Source organism: Mustela lutreola, chromosome 11, assembly GCF_030435805.1.
Source record: "Mustela lutreola isolate mMusLut2 chromosome 11, mMusLut2.pri, whole genome shotgun sequence".
NCBI classification, from domain to species: Eukaryota; Metazoa; Chordata; class Mammalia; order Carnivora; family Mustelidae; genus Mustela; species Mustela lutreola.
Genome location: NC_081300.1, coordinates 93,678,037 through 93,691,086, shown reverse-complemented (window position 1 = coordinate 93,691,086; position 13,050 = coordinate 93,678,037). Strand labels below are relative to the sequence as shown.

Here is a 13,050-nt window from a genome sequence, read left to right as displayed (position 1 = left end):
TTTTAAAATGTTATCCTAGAAAGAAAAGGGAACAAGACTCCTGGCAAATAAGCTCTGTGGCCTTCGTTTCCTCACCCGTAAAGAAAAATAAGTACTAAAAATCCACCTGAGCCAGTTTCCAGCTCCAAATCCTAAAATACTGAGTGCTTTCCATGTACCAAGAATGAAATGTAATAAAAACCCAGTATCGGGGCACCTGGGTGGCTCAGTGGGTTAAAGCCTCTGCCTTCGGCTCAGGTCATGATCTCAGGGTCCTGGGATCGAGCCCCGCATCGGGCTCTCTGCTCCGCAGGGAGCCTGCTTCCTCCTCTCTCTCTGCCTGCCTCTCTGCCTACTTGTGATCTCTGTCAAATAAATAAATAAAATCTTTTAAAAAAGCAAAAACAAAAAAACAGTATCTCAATTTTTAAGGTAGGTATTTTTTTTCCTCCTTTTTTGGAAAGATTTAATTGGGGCACCTAGGTGGTTCAGCCGGTTAAGTGGCTGCCTTCAGCTCGGGTCATGATCCCTGGACCCTGGGATTGAGCCCTGCATCTGGCTCCCTGCTCAGCAGAGAGAGACAATCTCAAGCAGGCTGAGCACGGAGCCCTCAGTGTCTATACGGGTAGCAGGGGGACCTGGGACTTGATCCCAAAACCCTGAGATCATAATCTGAGCTCAAACCAAGAGCTGAATACCCAACCAAATGAGGCACAGGTGCCCCCTCTCCTTTTAATAGGTGTCACAAATAAAAAGTTTTTAATAAAAAAAACTGAGACTAAGAATGAGTGACCTGCCACAATTATTCAAATAGTTCACCACTTCTAAGGGCCAATGACTGTTTCAACCGAGAAACTGTTTCTGCCCTCACTGCTCTTAAATTTTAGTTACCAAGGGGTGAACCTTGATTCTAGCCTAGACTGGGGTTACCAGATAAAATAAAGGATGCCCCATTAAATCTGAATTTCATATAAATGAATAGTTTTGTTCCATGCAGTTTGGGACACATTTATACTTTAGTTATCAGTCACTGTTGATCAGAAATTCAAGTTCAGCTGGGCATCCTATATTTTACTTGCTAAATCTGGCAACCCTAGCAGAGACTTAACTATAAAACCCTTCCTCAGTCCTTTTACTACATCTCAGTGCTCTAAAATATTACAGTTTATATCACAACACAGTACATATACATTAAGTCAAACAGTTCTTTAAAATCATTCTCACCTCTAAGAATACAATGCATTCTAGTATCTTCTATTCTTTTTCATTTTTCTAAAAATGCTTGTCACAACTCACTAAAGTGATTTTTACAATTTATTAGGGGGTCCTGATGTACAGCTCGAAAAATACTTCCTTGAAAAATATGAAAAACAATTTACCTTTGTGTTGAGTCACTATTATAAGCCCATCAACTAACTATATTGTGCTATAAAATAGTAATGCCTCAGGCTGAATGCCATAGAAGGCATACAGCTATAACTTAGAGTCAAATGGTGTTCTTTTGTGTTTTTTATAGTTTTCCAATCTCTTCACTTTTTGTCACACAATTAGTATTTCTTATTGCTGTCAATATGTTTGCCTCTAAATGTACACCTTTCTGGGGCACCTGGGTGGCTCAGTTAGTTAAGTATCTGACTTGATTTCAGCTCAGGACACGATCTCAAGGTCGTGAGAATAAGCCCTGTGTCAGGTTCCCCACTCACAGAATCTGTTTGTCCCTCCCCCATCTCTCAAACAAATAAACTCTTTAAAACATAAGTAAATAAGTTTTATTTCTCTATTGCTGGCAATCTGTAAATCAAAAATGTAAGCTATGTACAATCATGTGTAAAGTAAAAGCAAATAAAACTCTGAAAGAGGCCCTGAAGAGCTCCCCTTTCTGTAATCTATACAATCTTCAATGTAAAAACCATAGGTCTTTACCTAATTTCAAGTGTTTCAGGAATGAAAATAGGTAACTACACACTGTCCACAAAAAGGATTTTTGGGGAAAAAATGATTTTGAGCCCCAAAGGAAAAATGCGCAATTTGATTCAAAACTAACCTTTCCCTTCTTTTTAAACTAAAACTATAATCAGGATTAATTTTGCCTATTTACAAGATTACTATTGATAATATAATTTAATAATTCATAAAACCAGTAAGAACATAAAGTGGCAATCAAAAATATTTGACTACTGACAAAACTGTCAAGTACGACACTCTACAGTTCTTATATGCTTACTAAAAATCGGCTACATTCATTTATAATTACATGACAGACAAGTTTCATGCCACAAAGTGAAAGGATTTACAAAGCCATTATAGAATGCCATTTTATCCAGTTTCCAAAATGCAGTTACGTATTAATCATGGCATGAAATTGCTATTTTATAGATACTTCAAGGCTCATAATATACGCAATCTACATCAGAGTATTTTTAAATTAAAAGGAATTTCCAATTTTCACATGACAACTGCAAACAATTTTCAGCAAATAAAATCTAAGGCCAATAGTTGTGGCAAATTTTCACTTCTTTTTTCTCTTTTTAAAGATTCCATTCATCTATCTGACAGAGTAAGCACAAGGGGGAGTAGCAGGCAGAGAGAGAAGCAGGCTCCCTCCAGAGCAAGGACAGGCTGATGTGGGACTGGATCCCGGGACCACAGGATCATGACGTGACCTAAACCGAAGGTAGTCACTTAACCAGCTGAGCCACCCAGGTGCCAACTTGTGGCAAATTTTCATAAGCAACCACAGATTCATAACAATACTAAACTATTAAAAATAGTAAAACCAAGGGGGGCGCCTGGGTGGCTCAGTGGGTTAAAGCCTCTGCCTTCCACTCAGGTCATGATCTCAGGGTCCTGGGATTGAGCCCCACATCGGGCTCTCTGCTCAGCAGGAAGCCTGCTTCCCCCTCTCTGTCTACCTGCCTCTCTGTCTGCTTGTGCTCTCTCTTCCTGTCAAATAAATAAACAAAATCTTTAAATAATAATAATAATAATAATAATGAAACCAAGGACTTAACATTTAAGTAGATTTCATGCCACATATGTACAAAATTGCATGTGTCTTCCAAAAAGATAAAAAACTAGATCTCCTATTTCACTGAACCAAACTTCAAGGTTACAAAAAGATACCCTGAAGGTCGACCGTCTGTGATTGTCGTATTCTTTAAAATACACAGGATAGGGGCGCCTGGGTGGCTCAGTGGTTTAAAGCCCCTGCCTTCGGCTCAGGTCATGATCTCAGGGTCCTGGGATTGAGCTGAGCCCGGAGTCCCGATCTCTGCTCAGCGGGGAGCCTGCTTACCCCCCCTCTCTCTGCCTGCCTTTCTGCCTACTTGTGATCTCTGTCAAATAAATAAATAAATAATTTTTTTTTTGTTTTTTTTTTAAGGTTTTACTTATTTGACAGACAGAGATCCCCTGCTCGGCAGGGAGTCTGTTTCTCCCTTCGGTCTCTCTCTCATTCTCTCTCTCAAATAAACAAACAAATAAATAAATAAAATTAAAATACATACCATAACTTTATTTAGGTCTATGTCTGCATTTATTTAAAGAGAAGAATATAATAAAATTCTACAAATAAGTTGTTTTGGTCAAGTCCCCCAACTTCTCAAAGCTTAGGGGTTCTTCCCTTCTAAGATTTTCTGTTATTTCTTCCTGCTCTAAAATTCTAGTTTTAGGAGGAAAATATTTTATTTTATTTTTTTTTTTTTTTAAAGATTTTATTTATTTATTTGACAGAGAGAGATCACAAGTAGGCATAGAGGCAGGCAGAGAGAGAGAGGAGGAAGCAGGCTCCCTGCCGAGCAGAGAGCCCGATGCGAGGCTCGATCCCAGGACCCCGAGATCATGACCTGAGCCGAAGGCAGCGGCTCAACCCACTGAGCCACCCAGGCGCCCCAGGAGGAAAATATTTTAAAAGACAGACAATATATACTCTTGAAGCTGCAACAGTTATGTACCATATGATTCCATTGTTTATTCTATATATGTTCACAAAGAGTCTGAAAAGATGAGCTCCAAACTTCCAACAATAGTATGTCAAAGGAAAGATTGTGGGTGATTTTAAAGGAGTTTTGGCTTTGTTTTTCTGATTCTCTGTACTCTTTTCTACAATGAGTATTTAAATCTTACTGTTTTTCAAATTATGAGACAAAACTTTCATATATAGATAAGGCAGTACCTGTACAAAGACTATTTATTAAATTTTTTTATTTTAAAAAAGATTTATTTTTGCACATGCACAAGAGAGAGTACAGGTGCACAAGCAGCGGGGAGGGGCAGAGGGAGAAGCAGACTGCCTGACATTGGGGGCTTGGGCTCCATCCCGGGATGAAGGCAGACACTTAACTGACTAAACCACCCAGGCACTCTCTATTAGTTTCAAGAATAAATCTGTTCTGTTGAGTCAACATGGATGGACTTAGAAGGTATTATGCTAAGTGAAAATAAGTCAGGCCCAGAAAGACAAATACCATATGATTCCACCCCTTACATGAAATCTTAAAAAAAAAAAAAAAAAAAAAAAAAGAATAAACAAAGAGCAGAATAAGAACTATATGCAGAGGGTGGGGGAGCAAAATGGGTGAAGGGGAGGAGGAGATACAGTCAGTCACTGGAGTAAAAAGAGCGTAAGGAATACAGTCAATGATATTTTAATAGTGATGTAATGGGACAGATGATAACTGTACTTGTGGTAAACATGGCATAATACATAGATTTATCCAATCACCAAGTTCTACACCTCAAACTAATGTAACATTATATGTGTCAACTATACTCAAAAAAAATAAGAAGATCGGGGCACCTGGGTGGCTCAGTGGGTTAAAGCCGCTGCCTTCGGCTCAGGTCATGGTCCCAGGGTCCTGGGATCGAGCCCCGCATCGGGCTTCCTGCTCGGCAGGGAGCCTGCTTCTTCCTCTCTCTCTATCTGCCTGCCTCTCTGCCTACTTGTAATCTGTCAAATAAATAAATAAAAATTTAAAAAAAAAAAAAAAGAGAGAGAGAGAGAAGAAATCTGTTCTGGACACCGGTTCAAGTACATTTCTTCTCTCCATTATACTACAGGCAGGTTAAGATCTGCTGAAGATCCACAACCATATTCTATACATATCTTCAAGTCACAAAGCCTGAAATCTTATATATATATGCGTATATATATATATACGCATATATATATATGACATAAAAATCTCTTGAATTAATTGGTGTTTTAAATAACAGAAAAGCGGTTTATGACACCACTCCTACAAAACTGCAAATCTGCTTTGTTTGGCAAGCACCTCAATGGAGACTACTACTATTCTACATAGAACATTTATCTTCAAAAGCAGAAGAAATTCTTTTTGAGTAGAAAAAGATACTTTAAGGATATCAAAAAACACATTAAAATGCAGCTCAACCTATCCTAAGTAATGCTAGTAAAGGTCACACATTCAAAGGTGCCTACATTACAGATTCGAGATTTGGATGCTACAACCTTTCAAAGGCTTGATACCAGCTTCACAGTCACTGATAAGTCAATCTTCTGATAAAAACATCCCTATTTTTGAAGTCTAACATCTAAGCAGGCAAAAAAGACTCAAGAGGAAAGAGCACCCTACTTTTATTTTAGTAACATTCTTGCTAAAACATGAAAAAGACCACTGTACAGACCTCTTAAAATCACGGTATGGTAACAGTCATAAATGACCCAGATGTGCTTCAAAAACAAAAAAACAAAAACAAAAACAAGTACTTTCACTTAAAAAGATACAGTAGCAGCCAGGCCTGTTAATCAACTATACTGCAGCTGAAGTTACAATGATTTCAAATAGCTACAAAAACAGGGTTTTGTTCAGCCTCAACTCTTTACATATCAAAACGCTATCACTATCTATCCAAAATGGAAAACTACAACTCCAGGAAAAAAATCTTATAGAGACTTAAAATCCCTTTCAAGGTATAAGAACACACTTTGGGGGCGCCTGGGTGGCTCAGTGGGTTAAAGCCTCTGCCTTTGGCTCAGGTCGTGATCCCAGGGTCCTGGGATCGAGCCCCAGGAGCCCCACATCGGGCTCTCTGCTCCACAGGGAGCCTGCTTCCTCCTCTCTCTCTGCCTGCCTCTCTGCCTACCTGTGATCTCTGTCAAATAAAAAAAATAAATAAATAAATAAAGAACACACTTTGCCACAGTGAAAATAAATTCTAACACAGCTGTAGCTACACAAAACAACAATAAAAAAATTAAATCCTCCTTTAAGTCGAAACATATGGCTATTAAATAGCTATGATATGAGTTAACATCCCTTGTGTAAAATCTGCAAAATTATAAGTCTAATTAGACACGGAAAATACAAACTTAACATTTAACCAAAAAAGGAACACCATAACTGACACCATTAATGTTTTGACTTTTCAAAATGCAAAATCTTTAAGCAACCATAGGCTTACTTTTTCTAACAAAGATCTGATATAGGTTTGTTGGGGGTTTTTTTGTTTTCTTTTTAAGATTTTATTTATTTGACACAGAGAGAGAAATCACAAGTAGGCAGAGAGGCAAGCAGAGAGAGAGAGGGGAGGAAGCAGGCTCCCTGCGGAGCAGAGAGCCCGACTTGGGGCTCCATCCCAGGACCCTGAGATCATGACTTGAGCCGAAGGCCGAGGCTTTAACCCACTGAGCCACCCAGGCGCTCCCTGATATAGGTTTTTGCCCAATCAAAAAAAGTCTATTTTCTCTAGGTACTTAGGATGAAAATTAAGTCAATTAGGTTAAAATACATAAGTCCATTAGAAAAACAAAAATGTACAGCTTTTAATAGCCATCTACAGCTTACCTCTGATGACTTCGATTGTCAATTAACTTTTCTGGTCCAACTGCAAATGTGGTTTTATCAATACCCACTTAAAATAATAAGTTAACAAAGGAATGATACAGTTTAAACCTTTTAAGCTACAAATAGGACCATATGACTGACCAGTGTACAGTTAAAGCAAATGGCTAACTACCTCAAAACTCTGCTCTAATGTTACCTCCTCAAAAAAGCCTCCCCAATCCACTTAAAAGTGAAACCCACTCCCTTCCCTCACACTCTCATATTATATCCTTAATCTGCTCTCCCCAATCCTATAGCTCTTACCTAATATTATACATAGTTTGCTAATTTAATGTCTCAATTAATGTCTGACTCATCATGTTAGAATGGAAACAGTTAGAATGGAGAGCAGTTATCTTTTTGTTTTATTCATTGGTATATCCCAAACACTTGTAACTGCCTGTACATGGATTTTCAATAAATTTCTATGTTCAATGGTGTCGATGTTTTAGGCTCTTCTAGACTATATTTAAAGAGACAAATGTCTCGCAGATTCTTAAATGAAAACTTACACTAAATTGCAGCGTAATTTCGAAGTTGCAATGCCTTGAAAGAAAGAAGCAGTTACGAAAGTACTAAGCTGAAAATGACTAAAATAAGTTTTTACTCACATTTAATCCTGTATCCAAAGACATTCTAATGTTGTATTATTTAGGTTTAGGAATGGGTAACAGAATGGGTAATCCCATTATTTTTTTAAACAGGAAAGGGAATGTAGGAGAGGAAGAGATATAGGTTAGCCAGAAATAATTCCCAACAGTGCCATGAAATTATATAAAAGTCAACAAAAGTGACTTGGTCACAGGCTAACAGCTAATAAAAAATACTTTTAGATGAATGAGGGAGATTAACAACAACAAAAGCTTCAGAACAAGTTTCTCAGGACTTTCACTCCTCTACTTAGAGAAGTATGAGCACAATAGTTAAACCATGTATCCTCATTAGTGTTAACAGTTACTGTTTTCAAAGCATCTTCCCTTATATTATTTCATTAAGTCCTCAGAGAAACCAAATTCAAACTCAAGTATAAATAATCAGGTAGCTAACAAAAGTACTTAATAATGTATTCACTTGACAGTAAATGCAACTTTTCCCTTGAAAATCCCCCACAGTGTCTGACAAAGAAACCATTCTATAGAAGAGCCACCTTCCTGGCAATGGAAACTAACACAAGTCTTCTCAAGAGTAATATGGCACAGCTAGCAAGAGCCATAAAAACCTTGAAGCCCTTTGACCCAGTAAAACCACTCCTGGGAACTTTCTCTAAGGCAATAATTAGACTAAAGTCAAAAGCTATTAGTATAAAGATGTTTAGTGTACCACTAACTATAATAACAAAGATGTAGACACCCAAATCCCAACAGTTGAGTGGTTAACCAAAAACCTAAAGAAAATTTATATTACAATGCTAAACAGAAAAAAAAACCCATTAAAAAAAAAAAACACAAAATAACCTGCACAATCATTAAAACTACATAAAAATGAAAAGGTAAAAACCAAAAACAAGATTTTGATTAACAGACTTTAATATTATGGGTATGTCGTTCTAAGAGAAAACAGTAACCTTCTAAAACATATATGATAATTTAAGGCAGAATAAATTTTTGAAAGCCATAAAAAAACACTATTTTTTAAAACGTCAAACATAATGAAATGTTAAAGAAGACATGTGAATTTCTTGACTTTCAAGAATATTCTACTATCTCTAAACACATCAAACCCAATGCTGCATTTTCTTTCTTTACCCCTGCCCTCAGGGACATATTTTAACTGCTGACAAACACAAACATATGTAAGGAGACCTTAAAATCTGTAACCAGTTTACAAAGAACCCAGCAGCAGTGGTTCAAAATCCAAAGGAACTCTATGTGAGATCTATGTAATAAAAGTACACATTACATGAATCCAATGAAGAGAACTTCACGTATCTATCAAAAAGAACAAGGGCAAGAATTCATGTCTCAAATGAAAGAACTTAAAGCAAAGAAGAATTTAAATTAATCTTAAATGTAAAGCCTCAAAGAACAGAAAAGGCTCTTTGGTACTAAAACATTCCAAATATTTTTGATCATTCAAGCCACTCTGCAACAGATTATAATTTTTAAGCCTAAGGAGAGCGGTCGCAACCTAAAAGCCTAAGTTTTAATTTCTAATTATATGAACAAGTAAAATACATCTGCCAAATCTCTATGATACCTAAGAAGAAAAATACCGTGGATCCTTTTCTGTAAAAAATTAGGTACAAAATTTGTCCATTTTTCACTGTGGATGCCACTGAAAAAGGGAAACTGAAGTTACAGAATCCTAAGTGGAAAGAGCTGGGAAAATAAGCACTTTATCTGAACTAGTTAGGGTAAGGTTAACGTTTGAGGGTGGTTCAGAGAAAGGACAACTGTGAAGGGGAGGTAGGGTAGAAGTAAAAAAAAACAAAAACAAAAACACAATGTTCGTCCTTCCCCCCTTGAAAGCAGGATTCCTTAAAAATCAGCCCGGATTCATCCTGAAGGGTAACTTCTCGGGCCATAAATGAAAATTCTTTGAAAATGGATCGCTGAAAACCTGTTTTCAAAAAGAAAACTCAGTGCGTGGGGAAAAAAAAAAAAAAAAAAAGACCTATCCCACCTTCTCAAGCCCAGGATGTCTATTTCCGGAGGACCCTCGTCACTGACTACCAACCCCGCCTAGGTCTAAGGGAGGCAAGGCAGTGCCGAACACGGATGGGCTCGGGGCACAGGGGAAATAGACTTGCGTGCCCTTGGTGAGCTCTGGCGGCACTTCCCAAGTTAAGGACACTGGCCACAATGGAATGGAGTCTATTGACATTTGCTGCCCCGTTTGAACACTAAGCATTTTCTTAGTTCGTGAAATACGAACTGTCAACCACCCCCCACACACACACCCTCCCCAACAGGCCTTCCCGCACAAACACACCCTCCAAAGTCAGACCCGGTTAGAGAGACAGCACACAGTCCCCAGTCCCTACCACAAGCCTAGGTTTATGGGGAAAGAGGAGGAGACGACGCAAGTAAACACCCGCATTTCTGCTTTCAGGAAGCCCACCAGGTCTCCTGCTGCAATCCCTCTCCCCTCGAAATTCTATGAATTGGGGCGGGGGTTGGGGAAAATGCGCAGCGTGCCCGCTCCTTGCCACCACCATCCCCCTCTGTCCCCGATCTGGCCTGGACTTCTGACGCACGCCTGGGTCCGGCACTCGCCCACCACTATTCAAAGGCGCCTTCTCGGCCTCGACAGCATTGCGGATCGGCCACCACCCGCGGCGTAGAGGCCTTGCGGGGGAAGGAGGGAGGCCGGGAGGGGGCCGGGCACTCCCCACCCCTTCCTCAGGTGGGGGAGGGAGGAACGCTGCAGGAGACTGCACAGAGCCCCACGATTCCTGGAGTTCTGGAGCCCCCGCCGCTACCTCAGATTTAAATGGGGAGGGGAGCGGGGACCACTACCCACCCACCTCAATCCGGTTCTTCGAGCTTTCCCAAGGCAGGGGAGTGGGGTGGTTACACACACCAGACAGACCCTAACGATTCCAGATGAGCCCCGTGGCTGCCCCTTTAACGGACAGGGGGGGACGCTGCCCTAACTTTCCCCCTCCCTTGTTATTCCCCAAAGGGGGAGTTGGCAAGTTTCGGGAGACTGAACCAAAACCTAAAGACCATTCCACGTTAATATTTAAACGCGGGGGGGAGGGCGCGGGCACTGCCCAAGCATCCCCTCCACGTTGGGGCTAAAAGAGGGACAGGGGCTGACAATTAGTGAGACCTGTAAATCCCTCCCGAACACTTAAATGGAGAAGGGGAGGCTGCCCAGTCCTTCCATCTTGACCGTTTGGGGGAGGGGGTGGGGATGTTGCAGGAGGCTGGACACAACCTGACATTCCCGGAGGGACCCCGCAGTGCCCCCCCCATCCAAACCCCGGGGCTCCAAGGGGGAGAGGGAGCCCCACCCCCACTGCGGGCCCCCAGCCCACCCCACCAAGCCTGGCCGGTCACAGGGCGGGGACGACGGTGTGGGCCGCGGGGGAGGGGACAGGAGGCCTGAGCTCGTCCAGGCCCGGAACGGAGGGGGCTGGGGCGCGACACCCACCTGCCCAGGCCGGGCCGCCCGCCGCCTGCGCTCGCCGCCGCCGAGGAGGAGGAAGCCACCGCCGAGGACGACGAGACTGAGGACGGTGACGGCGCGGCGGCAGGCGACGTGAGAAGGCCGCCGCTGCCGCCGGGCTTACGGGCATTGGCGGCCGCGGGCGGCGGCTGCTGCTGCTGTTGCTGCTGCTGCTGCTGCTGCTGCTGTTGCTGGGGCTTCAGCGACATGGTGAGGGGCCCATACACCGGCCCGCACGCCGGGCGGGGACAGCCGGGAGCCGGGCGCGCCGAGGAGACGCCGGAGCGCGGTGGGGACGCACGGGCGCCGAGCGGGGAGGCGCGGGATGGCGCGGCCGGGGGGGCGCCCGGGCCGGCTATGGGGAGAAGGAGGACGACGAAGGGGCGGGGAGGCCCGCCGAAACCGAGGAGCCGCCGGGAGCCGGGCAGGGACGCGCCGCCACCGTTGCCGTTGCTACCAAAACAGTCTGAGGCGGAGGGAGGCGAGCGCTGCCCGGAGGGAGGGGGGCCGGGGCCGGGCGGGGGAGGGGCGGCGGAGGGATACGGGCCCGGAGCCGCGCCGCCGCCGCCGCCCCGCCCGCCCCGCCGCGCCGGCCGCGGGAGCGAGCGCCGCCCGGGCCACCTGGCCGCGGCGAAGCGGCGTGGCTCGATGGCCGCTGCGGGGCCCCGAGGAGCTGCGGCCGCCGAGCGCATCGGGGGTCGGGCACACAGAGGCGCCTCGTGGCGATGCTGGGTGGGCGCGGTGGTGCGGAACGGGGACTCTTTACCGGAAGTCGGAAGGGTCGGACGGAAGCAGAACGTGAGACGACCCCGGGGCCGGGAGGGACACGTGAGGAGCGGGCGCCGCGCTGGGCTGCGTTCGCGGGGGTCGGGTGAGGGCCCGGCTGGCGGCCCTGCCCGGATCCGCCCTCCTCGAGGCGGGTCTGCCCTTCGGGAGGGCGTGTCTGTCTTCGCCCTCACGGCCGGCCTAGTCTAGAGGACGGGAGGGAAGCGTTTCTTCCCCGCCCCCCAGTAATCCTCCGGCGTCCTCAGAGTACTGGGAGAGTCGGTGTTTACCCCCACCTGATGCAACCTCGAACGTGGACTGCGAGTCCCTTCAGGGCGGAGACTCTTTCTTGCTACGTAAGAAGCATCTAGAACACAGGCATCCCATAGTTGTCTTTGTATCCCCGGCACCTGGCACACAGTAGGTTCTCACCGCGTCACTGAATGTCTAAAAGGCAGACCCTTTTTTCCCTTGCCAAGACTAACAACGAGGTTGGAGTCGAGCAATCTCTCCCGGCCACCTACATCTGGTTACCTTTTCCCCACTTTTTTCCACCCCAGCAGCACACAGGAGCCAGAAAACTCTTTTGGGTATCTGACCTTCATTTGAACCCATTTTCCCTCACTTGAACTTCTTTTTTCCTCATTCATGAGACTCAAAAGGAAATGTACGTGATTGGTAGAGCTATGGATAATGGGGTCTCCCTTGGTGGAGACAGAACAGACCTCACAAGAATGTGTAAACTTTAGACCTTGGCCCCTTTAGAAGTTTTACTTTAACTTAGATTGCTAGCCAGCACAGTAGTCCGTTTTTTAAATGTGTGGCAATTAAACTGGAAGCTAATAGATTTTTTTTTGTTGAGTTAAGAATTGAGGTTTTTGGGTTTTTTTATTTTGTTTTTTAAGTAAAATTAGTTAAGGAGTCTGACCAGAATTGTCAGATACAGACTTTATTTTAAAAAAAAAAAAAAAAAAAAAAAAAAACCTTGGAGAATGATTAAACCACAAGTCTCCAGGAGCCAAATTGAAATTAATCTCCTAGATAGTCCAGGCAAAAATTAACATTAATTCTGCAAATACTTGAAAAATAGGAAGTCAGCTTTAACTCCCAACTGGATAATAAAAAAGGTAAAAAAAGTTGAGAAGAAAAAAAAAGTATCATTTTAAACCAACAGTTGCAAAATCCTCTAAAAATTAACCCAAAGGAAACAGATTAAAAAACCAGAAGAGAGGGGTGCCTGGGTGGTTCAGCCTCTGCGTTCAGCTCAGGTCCTGATCTCAGGGTGGTGGGACTCAGCCCCACAAGGGGCTTCCGGCTCAGCCAGGAGTGAGAACGCTTTCCTTCTACA

General features: G+C 43.6%; 1 protein-coding gene across 7 annotated transcripts in view; it reads right to left on the bottom strand.

Moving 5' to 3' along the window:
* ATXN2 (ataxin 2) overlaps window positions 1-11,160 on the bottom strand; it is a 115,617-nt gene extending 104,457 nt beyond the window's left edge. For all 7 annotated transcript variants that reach the window (XM_059139120.1, XM_059139125.1, XM_059139123.1 and 4 more), the window contains exon 1: window positions 10,923-11,160. In XM_059139120.1, the coding sequence (XP_058995103.1) occupies window positions 10,923-11,146 (224 nt within the window). In that variant the 5' untranslated portion in view covers window positions 11,147-11,160. The remainder of the gene's footprint in view (window positions 1-10,922) is intronic.
* Window positions 11,161-13,050: the final 1,890 nt, after the last annotated feature.